The sequence below is a fragment of the Sorex araneus genome, chromosome X (genome assembly GCF_027595985.1).
Source record: "Sorex araneus isolate mSorAra2 chromosome X, mSorAra2.pri, whole genome shotgun sequence".
NCBI classification, from domain to species: domain Eukaryota; kingdom Metazoa; phylum Chordata; class Mammalia; order Eulipotyphla; family Soricidae; genus Sorex; species Sorex araneus.
This window is the reverse complement of record NC_073313.1, coordinates 318370286-318395549: the sequence shown is the minus strand read 5'-3', so window position 1 is coordinate 318395549 and position 25264 is coordinate 318370286. Positions and strand designations below refer to the sequence as shown.

Below are 25264 nucleotides of genomic sequence, written 5' to 3'. Positions count from 1 at the left end.
GTAATAATTAGTAAAAATAAAAACAAGGGCCAGAGAGATCATACAGGGCTTAAGGTCCTTGCCTTGCATATGGCTAACCCTGGCTCAATCCTCAGAACAACATACTATATTCTGAGCACTACCAGGAGTAATCCCTGAACACAGAACCAGGAGTAATCCTGAGGTACCACCAGATGTGCCCCCACCTCCCCCCCCAAAAAACCCATTTATTTTAAAGACATTTAACTCAATATGACTGAAATATTACATACTCTGACTTTCTGTTTTTCCTGCTAAGGATTCAAAAGCTGGTGTACATTTTAACATACAGCACATCTCTGATTCAGAATAGCCATATTGCAAGTGGTTGGATAACAAGTGGATATTGCACTAGACAGCACAAAGTAAAATACTGTAGCTATAGAGACTTAACTTTATTTAGCCACACTCAGCAGTTTTCAGGCTGACTCTGTGCTCAAGGATCACTCCTGGCAGGGCTCAGGGTATCATAAGGGGTGCTGGGAATTAAACCCGGTTCAGCTGTGTGCAAGGCAAGCACCCTAACTGCTGTACTATCTCTCCAGATCCATACAGGAAATTACACTTAAATGGAATCTGTACACATTGTTTTTTTCTTGAATAAAGTGTGACTGGGTTATCTTCAAAGACCTTGAATAACAGAAAAATTACATTAGGGTAATAGTCTGTTAGGGAATTTAATAGTTACAACAAAGTAATATAGAAGAAGTAAATAGCAGTATAACAATGTGAGTTCAAGACAAAATATGAATAATATCAAGTTCCGCATTGTAGAAGCATTTGTTCTAAAACTTCGTTTTAAGCTGATGTTTCAAAGAATCAAATATCTATAGTCCCTAAGTTCTCTTGATTCCATTTAATAAAATGCTAGACATTGTAATTTTTACAACAACCTAAATTTATGTTGGAAAGTTTAGATGTTAACTTAAAGAGAACTGTACATAATTAAAATATTCAAAGTTATTTCAGTCATATGTGAGCAAAAAGTGTTCAAAGAAAACACTAAACTAGATGGCAGCAAAATAGAGCAGGAAGTTATGGAATAAAGGAAATAGAAACTATAGAGAGAAAGATGAGCTGTAGTGATACATGGATCGTGGAATATGAAAACTCTAGATCCACTTGTTATGATGACCACAGAACTCCTACTGAGAAAACTGGACCATAAGTCATAACTAAAACATTAACCACAGGTAAGTGCAAATTGGAAAGAAGAATCAGCCTGAAGCGGGCTGCCCTAGGGAGTAGCCTCCTCAGCATGGCCACACGACTGTGACATCACCCACCCGTGGATGAACTGGAGTTTCAAGCTGTCCTCAGGAGCCTTTTCTCGTTTGAGGAAGGGCACTGCATGGTTTTTCTCTTTACTTTGTTGCTTTAGCTGAGGTAGATCTTCTTTGTAAACCTTGAAGCATGACATAAACATTCAGTTTAGTCTCTTTAGGTTTCCAAATACATTAAGGTCTAGCATTACAACATAATGATTGTCAATGTTTTTGCATGCTACATCAGAGTACCTAAATAACTAAAAGAGAAAAAAATCAATATTAAAACAGTTGGGGACTGTAAAAATCCTAATTCGTGATAATGGATAGATCATCCAGAGAATCAATAAAGTAACAGCTTTGAACAACTCTATAAACCAAATGACGTAGCAGACTTAAGCAGAACATTCCACCAAATAATAGCTAAATATATATTCTTCTGAAGTACACACAGAAACTTTTCCAGTAGAAAGTATTTTGGGCCACAAAGCAAGTCTCAAAAAGTGCAAGAAAATTAAAATTATACAGAGTATCTTTTCTGACCATTGTGGCAAAACGAAAGAAAGCTGGAAAACTCCACCAATATCTGAAGATTAAACAGCACTATACTTTTGAAAAGCCAGTGGCTCCCATATGAAGTCAAGAAAGAAATTAAAAATATTTTCAGTGAAAATAGAAACATAACATACCCAAACTTATGAAATACAGCAAAAGCATTCCTATGAGGAAAGAATATTTTTTTGCTATAAACACACATGGTGATTTTCCAGGGTTACTCCTGGCTCCGCACTCAGGAACTATCCCTGGCAGTGCTTGGGGGATCATGTGGGATGCCAGGGATTGAACAGGGGTGGGGCGTGTGCAAGGCAAGCGCCCTACCTGCTGTAATATCTTTCTAGCCCCATCACAGTATTCTTCTGAATATTCTTCTGAAGTACACAAATTCAGTAGGATATGGCTATCAGTATATTTCTGATAGCCATATCCTACTGAATTTGTTGCTGTCAAACTGAATTTAGCTTGTTGTCAACTAGAGCTGTATAGCCCCTGTTTTCTTGGTTTGTTTTCCATTGGTGGCAGTTAAGTCACACTGCCTACCCGTCAGTAACATACACAGTAAGAAATATATATGTATGTGTACATGTATATAGATATGCATATATTTGAACACAGGCACTGAATGATACATAAATCTTTTTCTCCCATTAAATTTTATTTTAAATAAAATAAATAAAAGACATATGACTGCCTAGTTCTCCCTCTTGGAGAACCTGGCAAGCTACCGAGAGTATCCCGCCCACACAGGAGAGCCTGGCAAGCTCCCCGTGGCGTATTCATATGCCATATAATACAGTAACAATGATGGGTCTCATTCCCCTGACCCTGAAGAGCCTCTAATGTGGCACCGTTGGGAAAGACGAGTAAGGAGAGGCTGCTAAAATCTCAGGATGAATGGAGACATTACTGGGCCTGCTCAAGTAAATCAACGAACAACGGGATGACAGTGATAGACTGTGATGAACATATACATTAAGATTTAAAAAAAAATTTCAAAAATCTACCTAATATTATACCTTAGGGAACTAGGAAAATAACAAATTAAATTCAAAATCAATTTAAAAAACCCATAATACAGTTTTGAGTAGAAATAATTTTAAAATACAGAAAAACAGAGGAATTGATATAGTATCTCTGCAACTGTAAAACGATTTTGACATGTTGTAAACTATTATACTTAGACAAAAAAAGTTTTTTAAATAATGAAAATAAGAGTTGATTTCTTTAAAAACAAAACAAAGACAAAACTGAGAACATTAGATCATATTTACTTTTTTCTAATGAACAAAACTACTATTAATTACGTTAAGTCATTGATATTTAAAGTAATTTTCCTTAATTTGCTATTTCATTTTTACATAATTGATTTCAGAAAAGATATTAATTTTCTTATGAGAAATATGAAGTCATTAATAAAACATTTAAAACATTGTTACATTTCTTTTAAGTCAAGAAATTTCTTAATGATTGGGGTTTTTAAAAAATATGAGCCTCATGAATCATGGCAATTATTCTTGGAAGTATTTTCTTTTCATATCCTCATATATCTTGACAGTGATTGATATATTAAGTAAAGCTCTTGTTCCACTGTGTTGCTGGCTCATAGAACAACTACAATTTGACTTAAATATACATAAAAATTATTAATCTTTTGACTATAAAATATTTATGTCTTAAGACCAGGAAACATCAATCTAGTACACTGAAAATGAAATACAACTAGTAACTTCTCATCTTCATAAAAGGAAGTTTTCATTTGATCAAACTATATTGCAAAAAGCCAAAAGATATCTTACTACTATCTTATATATTACAATTGCTTTAAGCTAAGCTATTAAAAGCTAAAGAAGACTGGGCTGGAAAGTGGGGATACTGGTGGAGAGAGGGTCATATTGGTGGTGGAACTGGTGTAGGAACACTGAATTCAGGAAACAACTGTATTGTGACCAACTTGGTAAATCATGGTATTATAATAACTTTAAAAAAAACTAAAGTAACTATCTGAATTTATGGTGTTTTTATCAACTCAATAAGTGGAGCACTGAATTATAGTGTGGGCATTTCTACTGCTTATTCAAACAAGTCTTGGCTCTGTAGATCTCAAATTCCCATCTGCAGAACACAATTAAAATCTATGATGAAGAATAATTTAGGAATATTGTGAATGTAAGTCAAACAATAAGGACCAAAGGCCTGAAAAGTAAATGTCTGCTAGAATATATAATTCTAACTACAGATTTCAAGAGTCATGCCTTCATGTTCTCTTACTAGCATTTTATTAGAGTATCTGACCAAAGGATGCTTTCACTTTTCCCAAATTTTATGTTCACTTTTCTGATATTCCATTTTCCCTTTATATAATGGTAATATTATTTAATATTTTTGATATTCCCAATTAATAGTTTCCTTTTAAATCAATCTGTAGATGTTTTATTGCATTTAATACATTGTATCAATGCAGTCAAGCTGATTTAGTTGCAACTGACCCAAACCATAAATTAGGTTGCTTTGTACTAATTGGTTAAACATTAAACTAAAGAGTGATTAATACTGGCTAAGAAAAGACATTATCTGAAATTCAGTACATACATAGAGACTAAGTGAACAGTACAAAGAATATACACCCTGGAGAGAAAACCAGATTCACATTCTCTACCTAAAGCTACAGGCAAGTGGATTTGGGCAGTGACTTAACCCCTACAGTGAAATGGGGGTTGAATTTAGTGTGCATAAAGAATTGGATCTGGTCCCATAGAAACAGTTGATAGATGGCAGCTGCCGTTGGCTTAAGTGTCACCATGCACAACACTGACACAGTTGCTGTGTCGGATATCTAAAATCTTATTCACTCCATGTTCATGTCTGGGATCTGACTCCCATGCCTTGGTGAAATGAGAATCTCTAGAGCTATCATCACAAAAGGGTACTGTGTGCCCAGATATCTCGGAAAGATTACTCTTTTTAATAGTTTGGTGTGAAAATAAAAAGTCTACCTTACAAAAAACGAGACTCAATTTGGTTGTTATTGGCCAACTTTTATTCTAGAGATGATTTCTCACTGGAGAGATAATGCACATTGTGTTTGGGGTTTTACTTTATTAAAGTTGATAATGACCTCTGAAAGTTAAGAGGAGAAACTAGAAAAGCAACCTTGCAAATTACCATGGCTCTAACGCTACCCATTCTCTAAAGAAAACACATATTTTAAAAATATATTAAGAAAATAAAAAATTCCTTAGCATATATTCACACATTTTTCTGCAAAAAAAACTTTAAGTTTTGGATTCTAGGTAGGTAGGAAACCTCAACTGTCATAAAATTAGTTTTAATAATTTGCTACTACCTTCCACTTAAAAAAGTTATAATATGACTAAGTAAATGTCTTGCTTTTTTCTAAAATATGTAAATAACAGGCAATTTTTCTTATTGTTATCTTGAATACCAGCCCTTTTTACATATATTACAACAAGTTGCAATGTACAACTCCAATAAGATCATGATTTAGAGTTATGAGGCAGCATTTATTACTCCCTGTTTACTAACCTGGCGATCATAATTTATTTGAGTTTCTTGTTCAATATCAGAGTCAAGCTCTGGCACATCTGATAAATCTGAGTCAGATTCTTCACTGTAAGAATCAGTACCACCGTCTGCAGAAACAAAAACCATGAGAAACAAGCAAAAGTTCTGAGGTGCAAAATAGCCAAACATTTGCCTTACACACAGCCAACCTGGATTCAATCCCTGGCAACCCATATGGCGCCCCAGCCTTGCCAGGAATGATCTCTGAGTGCAGAGCCAGGAGCAAACACTGAGCACAGACAGCCAGGTGTGGCCAAAAGCCAGAATAAATAAGATAAAGTAGTCAAATTTAAAGCATATTCTTTATTTTAAACTAGCATAGTGAGTAAAAACAACGATGTCATGCATCTTTTCAATTTTTCCTTTCTTTTCTTTCCTCTTTATCTTCTTTAGTTCAATAAAACCCCCAACCCTGTTAGAAGCACAACCAAAGACAACTTCCCTTCCCAGAAAACAATACACTTCTACTTCTGTTAGATGACAGATAATTTGGTCTTAAATGTTGTTTTGAAGAGGCTGAAATAAAGAGGTTTTCAGGAATCCGGATGAAGAGGTAATCCAACCACTTAGTTCAGTAAAGATTCACTTTAGTCCTCTTTGTGCCACCCGAGTGTCAGCACTTGCCATGGTCAAACCACCACAGATCCTTCCCCAATAGCAGATTTTCCCACAGAGACTGCCATTACTTGATTTTTTCTGCTGACATCACGGCAAATAAAGAGACAGGTCCATTGAACTGGAACGCACCCATATTAAATGAGAACCTCTCTTTGGAGTCACAGTTTGGAGACAAAAGCTGTACTTGCGGTTATATGATCATCTGGCAGCTGGACTGAGCAGAACCACTGCCTACAATCATCCTAAGGTGGCTGACATATATATTTTTCACATCTTCAAATTAATTAACTTGATTTTTCACATAAATCTTAGACCTTCAATTTGCCTTTGGCAGAAGTAAAACTTCTTTTAAGGAAACCACATTGGTCTCAAAGGTTTTTCTTTTAAAATTATAGGAGTGTGTTTTTGAAAATTGCCTCAACTCTACCTCTGGAACTGCTACTAGAACATTCTCTGAAATATTGCATTAAAAATTAATGTTGAACATTTTTTGTTTGTTTTTACCCTGGGGTGCAGTCTCCAGCAGACCATTGCTGACACCTTCTGGAATGAATCGCCACTGGAAAACTGAGTGGTCGGCCCCGCCTGTGCTTAAGACCCACTGGAAGTCGTGGGACCAGCGAACATTTGTGACATGTGCAGAGTGGCCCACATACTTTCTAAATTTTGCTCCTGAAAAGATAATTTGGAGAGGAGACAATGATATTATTAATACTAGTGCAATCTTATTCAAATGATTAGAAAATAGTTTCTGAATATACAAGGAAATGTTCTCCAAAACATCGCTATTACAGAATGGGTTAAGCTCAAACTTGGTCTTAAAAGTTAAGCCATTTGGCTAATTTGAACCTGTTACAAACACCACCTACTGTTTCACTGATTATGAAAATAAATGATAAGGAATGGGTATCTTTTTTATTTAAATGCAAGATAAAACAGGCAGTCCTGTGAAATGAGGTAAAAAGTAATTTTGTGTGGTGCTGGCACAACTGGACAACCACATGCAAAAAAGTGGGCTTAGAACTCGATCTGTCACCATGCACAAAAGTCAGATCAAAATGGATTAAAGACCTCAACATCAGACCACAAACCATAAGGTACATTGAAGACAAGGTAGGCAAAACCCTCCAGGATATTGAAGATAAAGGTATCTTCAAAGATGACACGGAACTAAGCAATCTAGTAAAAACAGAGATCAACAAATGGGACTACATTAAACTAAAAAGCTTCTGCACCGCAAAAGAAACAGCGACCAGAATACAAAGACTATCCACAGAATGGGAAAGGATATTTACACAATACCCATCAGATAAGGGGTTGATATCAAGGGTATATAAAGCACTGGTTGAACTCTACAAGAAGAAAACATCCAACCCCATCAAAAAATGGGGCGAAGAAATGAACAGAAACTTTACCAAGGAAGAGATACGAATGGCCAAAAGACACATGAAAAAGTGCTCTACATCACTAATCATCAGAGAGATGCAGATCAAAACAACCATGAGATACCACCTCACACCACAGAGGCTAGCACACATCCAAAAGAACAAAAGCAACCGCTGTTGGAGAGGATGTGGGGAGAAAGGGACCCTTCTACACTGCTGGTGGGAATGCCGGCTAGTTCAGCCCTTTTGGAAAACAGTATGGACGATTCTCAAAAAACTTGAGGTTGAGCTCCCATTTGACCCAGCAATACCACTGCTGGGAATATATCCCAGAAAAGCCAAAAAGTATAGTCGAAGTGACATATGCACTTATATGTTCACCGCAGCACTGTTTACAATAGCCAGAATCTGGAAAAAACCCGAGTGCCCTAGAACAGATGACTGGTTGAAGAAACTCTGGTACATATATACAATGGAATACTATGCAGCTGTTAGAAAAAATGAGGTCATGACTTTTGCATATAAGTGGATCTACATGGAAAGTATCATGCTAAGTGAAATGAGTCAGAAAGAGAGAGACAGACATAGAAAGATTGCACTCATCTGTGGAATATAGAATAATAGACTATAAGACGAACACCCAAGAATAGTAGAAATAAGTACTAGGAGGTTGTCACCATGGCTTGGAGGCTGTTCTCTCATTCTGGGCAACTCAGTGAAGGGAACAGCAAGTAAAATGTGGTTGTTGGTCATGTGGTGGAAAGATGATGCGGGCCAAATATAGACTAGAGACTGAACGCAATGGCCACTCAACACCTTTATTGCAAACCACAACACCTAACCAGAGAGAGAGAACAAAAGGGAATACCCTGCCATAGTGGCAGTGTGGGGTGGGGGGAGGCGGGACTGGGAAGGGGGGGTGGGATGTTGGGTTTACTGGTGGTGGAGAATGGGCACTGGTGAAGGGATGGGTTATCAAACTTTGTAAGGGAGAAACATGAGCACAAAAATGTATAAATCTGTAACTGTACCCTCACGATGACTCTCTAATTAAAAATAAACTATTAAAAAAAATAATAATAAAAAAAATAAAAAAAAAAAAAAGTAATTTTGTGGAGGAAAACTGTTATTTGAGGACATGTAGATGTGGAGTTAGGAGAATAAATAGTATTAAATCTTAAATGGGTTGCTTTATTTAGTAAATGCCTTCCACAGGGAGTGAATGAAGCAGAAAAACTTGTTTGAACTAAAATTATTAGAACCTTGCAATAATGTCTCTAGAGAATAGTCAATACATGGCAGCATAAAGACACCTGTGAAAATAACAGGATCCATTTTATTACAGGAAGACCTAGTAGTCCAAAGACTATGGGTGAGGGGCTGGAGTGACAGTACAGTGGGGAGGACACTTGCTTTGCAAACCGCTGACCCAGGTTCAATCTCTGGCACCCCATATGGTCCCCTAAGTCTGCCAGGACTGATCCCTGACTGTAGAGTTAGGTGTAAACCAGGCTCTAGTTTACTATTTACTCTGTACCTATTTACTCTGTTTACCAGGAATAAACAGGAGATAACCACTGGGTGTGGCCCAAAAACTGAGAAGGAAGAAAGAAAAAATGAATGTGGTCATAAGAGGGAAAGGCAGATGTTGGTCTCAAAGCAATATGCCTACTCTAAAGAGTTGCCTATACGCATTTGGTAATTTAATAAAGGTTCCAAGTAAGTTAGCAAAACTGGCTGATGAAAATCCAATAATTGAGGAGCAATGTATATTCTTCCCATATTTCTTACTGGGCTGGAGTGATAGCACAGCGGTTAGGGGGTTTGCCTTGCATGCAGACAACGCGGGTTCGATTCCTCCACCCCTCTCAGAGAGCCTGGCAAGCTACCGAGAGTATCTCGCCCGCACGGCAGAGCCTGGCAAGCTACCTGTGGCGTATTCGATATGCCAAAAACAGTAACAAGTCTCACAATGGAGACGTTACAGGTGCCGACTCGAGCAAATCGATGAGCAACGGGATGACAGTGATTTCTTACTGAACAATTCTTCTCTTCCCTGACCTTTATACCTCCCACAAGATATTTTAACCTATATCTTTGGAGTGATTTACTCATGTAAACAGAACAAATTAGTGTTACTGGGGCTGGTGTGTCAGAGCAATGAGCCATAAGGTAGACATTCAGTTCAAAGAACCCAGTCTACAGCGTATCACACACACTCCCTATTCAGGATTTTCCTGTTTATAAATGGTACCAACAGCTACTCAGAATTATTTTTTTATATTCCCCCTCTCTGTTTTCACAGAGAGAAATAAATAAAGCAAAATTTTCATCTCTACCCTGACACTACTTCCAAATTTCAACTAACCAATCTTCGGGTCTGTTCCTAACACTTTTCTCCAAGCCACATCATCTCTCATCTAGACTTTTACAATGAATGTACTTAAAGTCTTTCTTTCCCTAATCCACTCTAAATGATATCAAAAAAAGTGGTATCCAAAGACTACAAAAAGGAGGTCCAGGAAAATGGTCCATGGTAGGAAGCTTGCTACACAGTAGACAGGGTGCAGGTAGGACAGAAATGGGACTACTATGATGATGATAGTTGGAAATGATTGTTCTGGACAAGAGCTGAGTGCTAAAAGGAGGTAAAGTGATGCACTATAACCTTTCAGTAACAGGACTGCAAACCACAGCACCTAAATGGAAAAAAGGGTGGAAAAAGAAAGTGCTTCCATAGCGGCGGGCTATGGAGTGGTGGGGGAAATGTACACTAGTGAAGGCATGAGTGCTAAAATATTGTATGACTGAAACTCAATCATGAAAAATTTTGTAACTGTGTACCTATCTCAAGCTGGTTCAATTAAGAAGAAACTTAAATTTTACTTTCAGGAGAGGTGAACCAAGCAGTTAGGGAAAAGGTCATTAACATTCCTTCTCAATGGGAGCTGCTGGAACAGTTCTGGGTGGGGTGGCCTTGAGCCACTCTTGTCAATGCTCATCTGGGTGGTACAGACCTGAAGGTTTTGAGGTTTAGCCTGGTGCAGTATTGCTCAGGCTGCTGGTACCCGGGGGTGACCAGGGCTGCACCCAGCAGAGTCAAGGGGGTGTCATGTGGTGTCAGGGATGATAACCCTGGCCTCACATGACAGAAGTGTGCTCTACCACATAAGCTGCTTCCTTGGTCCATCACTGAATTTGTTCTCAATGGTGATCACTATAAGATTTTTATGTAATAATGAAAAAGTTGAGTAACACTGCTATGCAATTTTATTTCCACTGATTTTATATAAGCAGTTTTTGCAATCTATAAAAATAAAATTTAAGAAATTTAAAAAAATTATCAAAACTTAAATTGACCAAGTCATGCCACCATTTGAAACCCCCAGGAGTTTTTCATCATGCTAAGAATAAGACCCAAATTTCTAACAATGGCTACAAAGCCCTCTGTGGCATGGCCCTGCTGCTCTCTCCAGCTTCATGGTGCATAATGCTCCTCTCATTCACCATGCTCTAGCCCACTGGCCTTGCAGTCCCTGTATACATCAAGCTCGTCTACGTATTCGAAGGCCCAGGGTTTCTGCAGCTGAGATCTTCTAACAGCCAAGATGCTCATCATGGAAGGTTGTGGTTAAATGCATGTGTGTTTGTGAAGGGCAACAGGATGGGAGAACAAGTGGGGAATGTGGAGATACCCAGTAAAGAGTCTCTCCTTGGAGCGGGAGTGGGTGGCTAGGTCATTAAGACATGGCAAATGTCAATAATAAAAGACCTGAATTCTTTTCATGTCATCTGTGGGACAAGAGTCAAATATGCAGTTAACATGAGAGCAGCATTACCCTAATTTTAACATTAGAAAACTGCCTAAATAGAAATGGATAGAGGATAGGTTTGATTATATAAAATAATACCAGTTAGTCATTTTCATTAGTGCAAAGATCTGATTACCATGCAACAGAATACTTCACACATGCAATCATAAATGTATCAATTAACTTGATTTTGAGTTTTATTTAATCATAAGGAAAACTGTAATGTTTGCTCAGTCTCCAGACACTCTCACAGTTATAAACACCTGCTCATATTTCGCTCATATTTTTAGGTTAAAGTAATGCAGGAAACATTTTTCATCAGTACCTGGGCTACAGGGAGTTAAGGTCTACCACCTGCTATCACTCACATCACACACACTTATTAATAAACTTCTTTGCTGGTATTTTAGTAGCAAAAGCCTGGAAGGAGTCAAATTCCAAGATTTATACACTTGAGTCATAAAAAGTGGAACATGTCAATTTGCTATGAAAACATAATTTTTTTTTTGCAAACTGCTATGGTGTGTTTTGTTACTTATAAATTTACCAGTCTTTTCCACCCATCAGCATTCACTCTGATAATTTTCGTGCCGTTATCTTCATGGTTGTTTGACATCTAAGTGTCTCACATTGACTGCATTCTCCCTGTCTACTCCTATCTCCCTACTTGAACTCAAGATCTTCAGTATCACTGCTATTCTCCAGAGAATGAAGGCTTGGTGATATATATGAGATACCAACTCTCATTGGCTTAACTTTATTTCCAGGTCTTATATAACTGAGTGATATACTTGCAGTAGGTAAGTTAGACAACCTTGCCTACTGCAGGTATATTACTCCGTTTGCAGGGTGTTCCCTATTACTCAAAAGACACCCCCCACACACAGAGAGAGACAGAGAGGAAGGGAGAGAGAGAAAAGAGAGATTGAATTTAACATGTGAAAGCAATTTTGTTCTTAAAGAATTTTAAACTGATGGCTATTTCATCAAGTGTGAATGATGGCGGATTTACTATGCGTTTTATGTTCAATTTTATACCACTATTGCCACTGTTTTTAAACTGCCAATTAGTTGAAAATGAAATTCCAATTACATTTTCCATCCCTTTCCTTGCTTAATCTAAAACTCATTCAAGTGGAAAGACTTTGCAGGCTGCAGCAGGTCCCCATCTACTGATTACCTTGCCGAGCTCAGATTGTCAGGGCTCACTTGGGGAGCCTCAGAAAAGCCTGTACATGGGCTCTGCTTTACCCTAAAGAAAAGGGCTAGTCCAGTTAGTCATATCTCACAAAGCCTAAAAGAAGCATCACAATAAAGAAAAATAATAAAATGGGAAGTGTGGAAAGTTATTATAAAGCAAACCCCTCTCTCAATATTTTGCCAGTAATTAAAGGCTGGTCTGCAAAATTAGTGGTATATCAAGGGGTCCATAACCTGAGTTATCACCAGAAAAATCATTTTCTGGTTTTATTTTAAATGTCTAAAGGGATTTGCTTTTCCATGGTGTAGGACATTTTAGCTATAATTCACAAACACATTTCAATTGCAATGTTAAATTAAACATGTAATGTGTTTAATTTAAATTATATTTATTTGCATAAATATAAAAAGATTTAAAATATAAAGCATTAATCTTATCAATCCCAAAATGGTGAGTAAAAATTATGTTAATAAATTCTGACTTAAGCACTGGGGATGGTAGAGGATTTGCCTTGCATGTGTGAAACCCAGGTTTGATTCCAGTGCCCAGTGCACTGCCAGGAATAACCCACAAGATTCAAGTTAGGAATAGCCTCTAAGCACACCCAGGTGTGGCCTCCCAAAACACAAAAAATTCTGATTTAAGTTTATAAAACCACATATTTCAAAATGTTAGAAAAAAATCACAACTACTTTCCATTAAATGACAAAAATGCACATAAACTGATTAATATGAAATAGAATAAGTGTTAATCCTAGATTGAATCTTTATTCAGGCAAAGATGTCTTTTGATCATACCTTTCTTGAGACAAGGAAATTTAAACAGTTTAACCAATCCAAAATCATCTCCAGACACCAACACTGAGCTGTTGTAATTCGCATCCACTGAGTTGATGTCTATGACATCAGTATATTTTGGCCAAATTCCACTCACTTCAGGGCCTTTCACGCATGTCCAAGAGGCCCAGGGAATACTTTTGATTTCTTCTTTACTTGTTAAGGGCTTCCCAGCTGAAAATAAGAATTATATAACATTATATGCCCAAAATAGTAACAACAAGTTTCACAGGAGACGTTACTGGTGCCTGCTCGAGCAAATCGATGAGCAATGGATGACAGTAATACAGTGATACCTTAAAATAAAAAGCAGGATTTACTATATTCTCTTTCTTTTCTTAGAGTTCCAAAACTTTTTTTAAAAAAACTACACAAATTAAGAAAACTAAGATTTATTTCTTTTCCCAAGTGATTTCTATTTTCAGAAACAGCAGCAGCAGGTTTTTTTTAAAAAATGTAGTATTACTGCTATTTACTCAGCCACTGATTAAGCTAACTAAAGCAGGCATGAACTCCACATTACTTTTTTAAGAAAGTTTTCTAAATTGAATATATGTGATAGACATTTACAAAGCTGTTCATAATTCATACAATAATCCAGCACCCATCCCTCCACCAGTGTACATTTCCCACCCCAATGTTCCCTGGTTCCCTTCCACCATCCCTCAACATCCCACCCCCACTCCCAGCCTCCCTCTATGGGAGGCACTTTCCTTCTTACTCTCTCTCCTTTTCCTTTTGTGCATTATGGTTTGAAATATAGATATTAAGAGATCATCGTGTTGGTTCAGGGCATTCAGTATTTTTATTGGGACAGTAAAGCTGGAGTATCTTTTAACTGTGTGGCTGCTTTGTGGTGTGGATGTGACTGCTAAGGCTTCCCAAATTATAGAGAGGTGGGGGGAAGTGGCCCATCCCAACTCCAAGAAAGATTTCAGTCACAAAAAAACACATACCAGAATTTTCAGTAGATTATGTCTCAGTGAGGTCCATCTTGAAGCTGGGGGTTTGGTGGCAATTTTGGATTGTGGAAGCAAGCGGAAGCAGGGTTTTTAATAATCACACACTCAAGGGACCAGAGAGTACAGCAGGTAGGGCACTTGCCTTGCACATGGCCAGCCTCAGTTTGATCCCTGACATTCCATATGGTCCCCTAATCTGCCAGGAGTGAGTCCTGAGTGCAGACCCAGGAGTAAGCCCTAAATATCACTGGGTGTGGCCCCAAAACAAAACAAAACAAAACAAAGCAAAGCAAAAAAAAAAGCATATACTCAAAAACCAGACAAAAAAAAGAAAGTACATTGAGTATACAATGGTTGTAGTAAATGTAATGTCTCAAATGAGGAAAATTTTCTTGGCCTTAATTGTTTAGAAACATATGATACAATGTATTGCATTGTTAATGAATTTCTTTTTGTCATAGTTACCAACATTTTATTAATATTTCAAAAGTTTATATTGATTTTCCCCCTGCCTTTCATCATTCAGAGAAATCTAGAATTATTCTATATATTCAGGCACAATAAGTTAATAAAAGTTGGTCAATAATAAATATTTAAGGTAATTCAGTTTCTTTATTTATGAACAAATATTTATAAAAATTTGTGATTTGGGGTATAATTTCAGAAAATATTCCATGACTTAAGGTCAGATCTCCTCATACATTTTCTAAACATAGTTCAAAGCTTTGTTTTTCACAAATATTCAACGTCTGTATGACTTACATGGCATTTTATAAAATAATCGTTCTCCTGCACCATCATTAGTTTGCAAGTATTTACTATCCAAAGACCAGTCAATGTGGGTGATGAAACTGAGAGACTTGTTGCACTCTCCGATTTTCTTATACCGCTGAGCAACAGCATAAACATCTACTGGACCATCATTGGATCCCACTGCAAGATAAGAACCATCTGGAGAAAATTTCATTTCATGAATGACTTCTTTTCGATCTTTGATATGAACCACTTCTGTCATATCTCTGTAAATAAAAAGCAAAATGATAAGCGGTAAATCTAGAAAAGGGAAGTTTAAGTCATGTGCTGAAGTATATGTCAGAAAAAAATATTTGAAAGGGAAAGAAAACCTATATGGAGCAAAGGATTCACATTTTTTAAATAAAAGATATAAAAAACTTAAATGTTATGGTCAACAGGGAAAAAAGCACAAACATAAATAATACTTCATGCTTCCAAAGTAATGAAACAACACATATTTGCTCCAATATTAAATTCTTTTTTTCACTGACTTTTTGCTAAGTAAACTGAGATTTATAAACCTTTTAAAAAACATGTTGTGTAGAAAGGTCCGCAGAAATTTAATCACCACTTTTTACATGATCATATTCTGGCAAAAATTTCTGCTCTCAATTGAAAGCTCAGAGGCTTTATTTCTACAATTATGAAACAGGACTGTGACTGGGAGTTGCCCTGAGCCAGTAACAATGCTTTCATCAACTCCAAAACAAACTTCATAAACAATGCCAAATATTTACTTCCACAAAGTAATTCCTCACACCTGATGCTGTTTATTAATTCAATATAGTTACTATGATGTTATATAATAAAGCAGAAGATTTGGGGAAATCTATCAAAAAAAGTGAAAACTTGGTAGTCAGCCATCTTTACACACTCTACTAAGCAGAGAGAGAAAATGTTGTCCACTAATTTGGTAGTAGATTATGTGTGGCTGATAATGAAAATTTAGTGTAATAAACTATGCATGAGCATTTTTAAATCTATAAGGAATTTCCTCTGTGCAAAACATGGACATCTGATTTATAACTGTTTGCATTCTGTAATCACAGAATGCGTAAGCCAAAAGAACAATGCATTCAGAGGAATTACAAGGATGAACCATAATTTTTTTCTTTTTGGGTCACACTGAGTGAAACTCAGGGGTTACTCCTGGCTCTGCACTTGGGAATTATTTCTGGTGGTGCTCAGAGGACCATATGGGATGCCAGGATCAAACTCGGGTCAGCCACGTGCAAGGCAAACGCCCTATTCACTATACTATTGCTCAGGCCCTGAATAAACCATGACTTTTTTTCTAGTATCAAATCTTAGTTTAGATAAGTAGGAACTATTCCATTTTATTAATTATTGGTGAAGAAATATTTTAAGACTTCCAGTTCACCTCTAATGTAATACACATAATCTCTTATCTATAATCCCTGGGGACCTGATAATCTTGTGAATTTGTCATTAATTGGATTTTAGGAAGGTCACATGCAATATTATATGCAGCAGCTCCACAAGGGATTAAGGTAACACTGCCCTATATGAACTGTATTTATATTTTTGCATAAAAATATTTTACATGATGCATGATTATTTCTTCTAATAAATTAATGTTTTTTTAAAAGTTTTACATCAGTTCACTGGATTAGGCTATGTTGCCAAATAATTTACTAAATAACTCTGGATTTTCAGATGTTTGTATTTCAGAATTGTATCTCAGATAGGGAACTGAGAATCTATATTGCTTCTATTTGACAGGTCGATGCCTTGAGGCCAGAGCAGCAGTACAGTGGGCAGGGTGTTTGCCTTGTATGCAGCCAACCTGGGTTCAATCCCCAGAATCCCATATGGTCCCCCAGAGTACCACTGCATTGAAAGGTGTGACCCAAAAAAAGCCAAAAAATAAAAATAAAAAATAAAGTAAATGAAAAGTAGATGCCTTTTCCACAGATTCAGGCACCCATTATGACAGGAGAATCTTAATTCTCTCTACAGAACTTCACACATAGTATTATCAATATCAGTACATGCCTGACTCGGAGAACAATGAAAGAGCCATCTTTCATGCCCAGGGCCAACTGAGATCCATCTGGGCTGAAAGCAACACTTCGAACTGCTTCCTCCATATTACAGCGGGCAATCAAGGCATGGTCAGCCAGGCTCCACAACCTAAGCACAGGGACAAAGAAAACAAAATCAACTTCTGTATGCAATGGCCAGTCCAGGTCAGAAATGCCTGCACTCCATGCTGTGTTATGAACAGGAAAGGTCACAATCATTCCTACAAAGGCCCTTCCTCCTGGCCTATGTGGGAATCTGATACTTTATCTTTGAATTATTTTTACCTTCTGAAACTCAGTAAGAAATAAAAAAATGAAAGAACATTTCTAAAGGTGTTGAGATTTATTTTTTTAAGGAAATATTAACACTACACACAAAATCTTATAAAATTAAAAGACTGTTCTTATTTACCCCAATGGTTGTTAATAACACTTAGGAAATAAAAACTACTAGGTTCTATTGTTTTCTTTTTTAAAAAAATGTTAATGAGTAGCCTTCTAGTAAATGTGTTAAGTAAAAAATAAAAATACACATTTAAAAAATTACTCATTATAATTGTTGGCCTTCCTAGAAAGAAAATGCATCTGAGCAGGAAAGCAGTGAAGCAGCTGTGCCTTGCCTCGGACAGCTCCAAAGCTGACTACAGCCATAGACTGACATTACACACAGCTCTCTGGGGGCTCCACTGCCGAGAGGCTCATTCATGGTCAGGTGGGTACCTCATAAGGCTGACCAGTGAACACTGCTGCTGCAGGAAGCATCAAGGATCAAGAGTTGAGTACAGTGAGCTACGCTTCCAGCCTCTCTAAGATCTTCTAGTTCAGGGACCCCCAAACTGAGTGACCGTGAACTGTATGTACGAGGATACAAGTAAGAATTATATGTTAGCTGCAATTGTGGTGTATGATGTCCATTAAGACCATTTTTACATGCAAACAATAGCATCCGCAGGATGGAGAATCCATAATTCTACAATAAAGAGTCAAGATTAAGTCAGCTGGGGTGCAGTTTTTCTAAATGCATTCTGCCATAGGAGAGAGAGAGGCACACGCCTTACCATGTGGCGCTGGGGTGAATAGTCCGCTGATTACTTAGGAACCCTGCTCTATTTGGTCTAAAAGCTTATGGTTTTCTCTCAATATCTGGCTCTTTATTTATAATCTCATGCTGGTTTTAGGCTTATACTATTTTAAGCAATGCAAGTTTTGTTGCACTAGCATCACTGCTCAAAAAACTGCATATGCTTTAAACTTGATTTAATCTTCCTTGAGAATGACTCATGCAAGGTGGTGTTATTTAGATTTATTGTGAGCATTTTTGTAATGTATACAAATATAAAATATGTTAACTACCAAAACTAATGTCATTATACTTCAAAATTTTTAATTATGTAAAAAAACCCTAAGTGATGCAGATTATGTGTCAAGTAAACATCTCTGAATGTTTAAATACCTCTGAAAAAAATTTTGACATACTGGCAAGTCCAGGATGTTGGCTTTCAATCCTCCCCTAAGACTTTCCAATAAAATTATTTGATTTCCCTGTCCCCAATATAAAATTTTAGTCAAATTAATGGCTATGGAAAATAAGACACTGTGGTTCCTCAGGATTTTTGCAGCTAGGAGATTAAACACAGCTAATAGAATACAAAAGCCAAAACTTTCTCAAAATCATTTCCCTCTTGATTGGTGATAATCCATGTGGGAGTGTTGAAAAGCATTGTTCTGGCTGTTTAGGGAAAGCTTAGAGTAAAGAAAGGAAAAGGAAGAGAAGAGGCGGAAATGAGTGAATTATAAGCCAAATCAATAGCCATGACCGATAGCCATATCACATGAGGAGACAACTGAAGTTGTTTTCACTGATTTTATGTTGATGAGCTCTTAGCACCTAGTAGAAACTAAAAACAGAATTTTTGGACCCATATTTCATTAATAAGAAAATTGATTGCACCTTATTCAGATTCACAAGCTATTTATTTTTAAAAGCTGGGGTGGGAGCAAAGGGCAGTAAAAACTTCTCATTTAGCTTACAATGTTTAGCTTATAATGCTATTAAAACAAAAAGACAGGGGCTGGAGATATAGTACAGGAGGTAATTTGCTTGCCTTGCATGCAGTCACCCCAGGTTGATCTTGGGCACTGCATATGGTCCCCTAAGCACATTCAGGAGTGATCCCTGAACAAAGAGCCAGGAGTAAGCCCTGAGCATTGCCTGAGATGGCCCAAAAAAGAAAAAATATATATATAAGATCAATATATATATACCAAATCAAATGATCAGCCTCTGTATTATCACACATTCAAATCTGTTTGTTGTGCATGTTTAATACATTTAAAAATCCTGAAATTAGTGCATACATTTTTAATTTAAATTTAAAACAATGTGTGCATTTCTTCAGCAGTCAGAATATTAGAAGCATAATCATTTTTCTCATGCTATGCAATTCCATGGTTGTCAAAGAATAACAAATGAGTCATAGCAAAAACCTTATGGCCTCAGAAAATTGTACATGTATGTATTTTAGGAACCAGCACCCTACTCTGACTTGACCACAATGCTCAAAATTCCATTAAAGATTTACAAAGAAATAATCCTTTACTCAGATGCTGAAGACAATGTTGAAAATCAGAATTTAAGTTCTGATAGCGACTCAACTGGGAAAGTGCCGTATAGCACCCCGCCTCCACCCCCACAGAGTCAAAGGTTCCAGGGGAAAATGTGATCTCATCACAGATGAGCACACAGAGCTCACGTCTTCTGCTGATGGAAAACTGGAAGGCCATATAAATGATGTCAATATGCTTTCATCTCTTGTACATTTTTTATGACTTAGGCTGTAGCCAAAAAAAGTCTATAACAAAATTGCCAAGAAGTCGACTAATGTTGAGTTAAACATCTTAACATGCTGTCTAGAAATTGTGTTGTTCTTCACTATGATTTAATCTTCTCCTAATAACAAGCAAAATTTGGGAAAATAGAGTTGTGATCCCAAGGGAATCAGGAAGGAGCTAGCGGACACTGCTGGGATTTCACCTGACAGAGCGGTCATCACTGCCTGTCACAGCCAGTGGCTTCTTGGGGTGCAGGGCCAGAGCCCAGAGCTCCCCCTCACAGTGGCCTTGTAGGATCAGCATTGGCTTGTCTCGTTCACGCACAATCACTTCAAATATCTCACTGTCCTGGGTGCCCGCGAGGAGACGGTCAGCTTTCCAGCACACACTCCGGATAGAGAGGCCTGGAAAGAAATAGCTCAGTAAGATCAAAGGGTACCTTCACAACACTCACCAAAAATCTGCATACAGAGAATACATCTTCACCAAGAGAGCACCTACTGCAACACAACTCAAAACTTCCACACCCCATTTGGTATTTCTTTTTCAATTACTGTGGGGTCCACAATGGTGGAGCTGTGAGTTGACGTCACAGATTGCATATGCCAGTCATCTACTCCAACAGGTGAGTCCTGTCTTTGGCCCCTCTGATTTTCTTACACAGGCTCATTGATTGCAAAAACTTCCTGTAATTTATTTTGAAAGTCATCACTCTGTCCGGTCTGATTTTGGACTATCTGCTTGTACACTAGGATATACTTTAAATCCTACATCTTAAAATAAATGTAAGAAGTCTTTAATGAAAATCTAGCCACTTTTGAGATAATTTTCTTCCAATTTTCTATAGAAAAGGTAGCTATCACTGATCTTTAGGATATTAACATTATACTACATTTTATGTGGGTGATACTACAGCTACTACAGAATAATTCACTATCATATCATATTAGCCCAAGTTTATAATGTTTCTGATCAGAACCTAGATTCACTCTGCTGAATAAACAGATGTACCATGCCTCAGAAATATGTCAATGAAACTCTAAAAACCATCAAACACTAATAAATTATGGAATCTTTTTCTCCAAGCATGGTAACTCTTTTAAACCCAGCCTATGCCCCTCTATAAAATTTTACCATTCCTAAGCAGGTGTACATTGGCTGCATAAATCTGACTTCTTGTGGTCTGTTTTTTTCCTTACTGGGGTCATTACTTATTTACTGACATGCTGAATTTTCTCATGCCTGAATCAGAAAAACAGAAGCAGTATCACTTGTATAATCACTTTGAACAAAGGATGTGAAGAGCTTTGAAAACTGAGCTGCCTCCCTTGCAGGCTCTGAATCTTTGGTACAAAAAGTCTCAGAAATTAAAGCACTGAGCTTTTGTCTCTATATCTGACTGGTCAAAAACATGAGAGAGTAGGTGAGAGAGGGGGGTGGGGGAGGCTTTCTCCTTAAAGGCCACATAACACCAAGTAATTTACTATTCAAATTGCATCCTCTCTGAAAGTAAAAGGAGGCTCTTAAAATAATTAAGTTTGCACATTTCAAAATACATTATTATTCACTGAACAAGTGGTTTATTGTAGGAGTACTGCTATTTATTCCAAAGCTACAAAAATATTTTAAGACTTAATATCTGCAAATATTTTGACATGGTTACACATGTCTACTTAGAATCCATCATCACATATAGTGACAAAAATTTCCTTTTCCATTTAAGACCCTGACCAATTCCTTCAACCCTTGTCTCTTCAGGTAATCTTAGTTCTATTATCAATATCCATTGCTTTGTTTATTTTGATAATCAGTTTTATATCCTTATAGTGCAAACATAGATGAAATCACCCAATATTGACATTTTTATTTCTAACTTTCTTCACTTCACATAATTTTCTTGAGCTACTTCCATTTGTTACAAATGGCACAGGATCATTTAAAAATAATAACTGAATAGTATTCCACTGTAAATAATATTCCACTGTATAAAGGTGCAACATAATCTTTGCCTAGTTTATTATAGGCACTTAGGTTTCTTCCTCATTGTAGCCATTGTAAATAGCACTGCTATAAACACTGAGACGAACATGACTTCTAGTGCTAAGGCTTTTGTCGTCTCTGGATAGCTACCCAGAGGTAGGATTGCTAGAAAACATCATAGGTCTGTCTTTAGATTCCTCTCCTGTGTGTGTGCAGAGGTGAGGTAGCTTTGAAGCAGTGCTCAGGAAGCCAGGAGCCCATCGACAATTCTTGGCCCCCATCCAGGCCAGCAGCCCAATGTGAAGGGCCCAAGGATGCTGCGCTAGTCAGACCCTGTTGTGCAAGGGGCACCTGCTCACACCCAGTGGTGCTTCAGGGACTCCGTCTGCACCAGGCAATGCTGGGATGACCATGTGGCGCTGGAAATTGAACCCTGCCTCGTGTGTGCCCTAACATTCTACCGTCTCCCAGCTTCTTAAGGAGCTTCTTAAGGAAGCTCTGTAGTACTTTCCAAATGGTTACACTAATTTACATTCTCACAAACAATACACAAGAGTATCTTTTCCTCTACACTTTCCAACACTTGCTGTCATTGATGTCGAAGTCATTCTCATAGATATGAGAAGGTCTCTCATGGATCTCACTGTGGTCTGAATATATTTCCAAATACAAAATTCCAATAATTCTGTACTACAAAATTAAAATCTCAGGAGAAAGGAACAAATAGTAAGAGCTCAGAGGAATGAGTTCATATGATTATACAGAATAGTCATATAAACTCAGAGATTTTACAATAGCAAGAGTGAAGCCTAATGTGAACTATAGACTTATTAAAAATATCTAGTTAATTTGGGGGCACATGGACACTCTAATTGTTAGCCTCATATAATCAGCTCACTGTGGTCTTAAACGTATCAAATGAGGCTATACAGAGATTTATTTTAAAAGTATCTGTCATAAACCTATTTTTATGTGAGATAATTCTTTTCACTCCTTGCTCTGAATTCATGATTATGTCTTAAAATTGAAGGAGTGAGAACACAAGCAGATTTATTGTTTCTGTTGTGAGCAGTAAGGAGCGGTACCTTGGCAACAGCTTGTTCAGGGGCAACCACCCCAGGTCCTCCAGTGAAAACATCTTGATAGGCTGTTCAGGTTGGAAAGGACAGATGTGTGCAGAAAGCAGACAAACGAGGCAGGCAGCACAAATGCAGAGAAAACTCTGTCTCATAGCAACAATCCTTTTGTCACTCTCTCTTGTTATCTCTTTCCTAGCTCTTTGATATTTATGATTTATTAATTAACATGTTCCTGCCTCTTCCAAAAGAATGGTCAATTAGTTATCTGACCGGCAGATATCTATCATCTATAATTATATTTTATATTACACAAAATTTTGTTCTTCAGAAACAGAAGGTAAAAAGAGATATTAATTCTATTCTGACTTTGCCCCCAAATATGAGATTAACCTATCATTTGTATTGGCCATTTTATCTCCCTAGTATCTGTTAAGAGCATTCTCTATTTTTTTTTACAGCTACATTGTCAGTACTTAGCACACTGGCTGGCATGTAGTCAACAACTAAATATTACTGAATGACCAAATCATCAAAATCAGAAACATTTCTTTGAGTCCTTGAAGATATAAAAGGTGCAATCCCTTTTCAGTGATAACATACAAAGGAGAGTGTATATTCATTTTTCAAAACTACTATGTTCCCAAGACAGACACTTCAACACTCAACAAGTCAGATTCTTTGTCAAATGAAGTTTACATTGTAAAAGAGCCAGTCATGTCATTGGAAGCAGGTATCTGTACACAAAACTCAACTAAAATGATATATGCTCAATACTGGTTCAGAGGGTCTTGAACTCACCACCTCCAAAACATACTGAATTTATATCCATATGCAGAAGATTCTTTTCCTGAAGGAAACCCCAAAACAAGCAGAATGATTTCTACACATCAGAAAAACAGAAAAAAAAACCCATTGAATAGGTAGAGGTCTCTGACACACTCTGAGATTTAAGCTGGAGGAATAAAGGTCTGAATCCCACATGAGAACACAAACTTTAAACACTGATACCAAGAAACAGGAAAAGTCTTAAATAACTTAACCCTATACCCAAGAAACAATAAGGAGAACAAACTCAGCCCAAAGCTGTTAGAAGGATGATATTAAAGACCAGAATAGAAGTGAATTAAATAATACATATATTGAATTATGTTATATGTCTAAGAAGTTCATATGCTATATGTCAATTATATCTCAGTAAAATGATATGCACATCTTTATATATTTATACAAACATATCTCAGCAGAGTTATATATTTTAAATGTTATCTATTCAATCCACAATCCTTTTAAATTATACCGATTTCCCCCTGGTTGAAAAAAAATTATACTGATTATATTCTTTTGCTGTCAATTTTTTTGCTTTTTTGGGTGGCGGGGGTCACACCCGGCGATGCTTAGGGGTTACTCCTGGCTCTGCACTCAGGAATTACACCTGACAGTGCTCGAGGAACCAGATGGGATACTAGGAATCGAACCTGGGTCAGCGGCATGCAAAGCAAACGCCGTACCCACTGTACTATCGCTCCAGCCCCTTTTGTGGTCAATTTCAAGAAGAATTTTAGGCCACATCCAGGGTGCTCAGGGATCACTTCTGGCAGGGTTTGGAAGACTATATGTGGTGCCAGGGTTGAACCTGCATCAACTACACACAAAGCAAGTGCCTTAAGCATTGTATTATCTCCCTAGACAAACACACAGATTCTTAAAAAGAGTCTCCCCCTACAAACACACAAATACATACTTTTTGCGGGGTGGGAGGAGGCATACCCAGCAGTGCTCAGGGCTTACTCCTGAGCTTTGGATCTGCACTCAGGGATTACTCCTGGCAGAGCTCCAGAATGGTATGGGGTGCAGTAGATTGATCCGAAGATGGACACGTGCAAGGCAAGCACCTTCCCCACTGTATTATCTCTCTGATTCCCAGACTTTCCCTCTTTCCAACAGGGAGAGAATTTATAGTCCCACTATGAGCATGTACAGTTGTATAAGGTTAAATGGATTAAGAATCAAAACATCTCACAAAGACCTGGCATTAAACTTGGCCCAGGATACAAACATTTTTTCCCTCATCACACCCACCAATTTTTTTTGCCTTTTTGTTTAAGGGAGCAATTTCAGAAAGGGACAAGAGGATCACAACAACCCAGGTACCATTTGGAATTGGTAGCTGTCATTGATGTTGTCAATACTTTGAAAATATTCGTTTCCCCCCGCCCTTTTTTAGGAGGTCTAGAAACGAAGAATCTTTGCCATTGCTGATGATCCAGGCAAACTGCACAGTACCAGACATGCTTT

At 37.4% G+C, this 25264-nt stretch overlaps 1 protein-coding gene across 4 annotated transcripts in view; it reads right to left on the bottom strand.

The window, feature by feature from the left end:
* EML6 (EMAP like 6) overlaps window positions 1-25264 on the bottom strand; it is a 280239-nt gene that overhangs the window by 107276 nt on the left and 147699 nt on the right. For all 4 annotated transcript variants that reach the window (XM_055121945.1, XM_004609215.2, XM_055121948.1 and 1 more), the window contains exons 8-14: window positions 20113-20314; window positions 17050-17187; window positions 15001-15257; window positions 13238-13450; window positions 6546-6713; window positions 5385-5491; window positions 1305-1423 (exon numbers count right to left, since the gene is read on the bottom strand). In XM_055121945.1, the coding sequence (XP_054977920.1) occupies window positions 1305-1423; window positions 5385-5491; window positions 6546-6713; window positions 13238-13450; window positions 15001-15257; window positions 17050-17187; window positions 20113-20314 (1204 nt within the window). The remainder of the gene's footprint in view (window positions 1-1304; window positions 1424-5384; window positions 5492-6545; window positions 6714-13237; window positions 13451-15000; window positions 15258-17049; window positions 17188-20112; window positions 20315-25264) is intronic.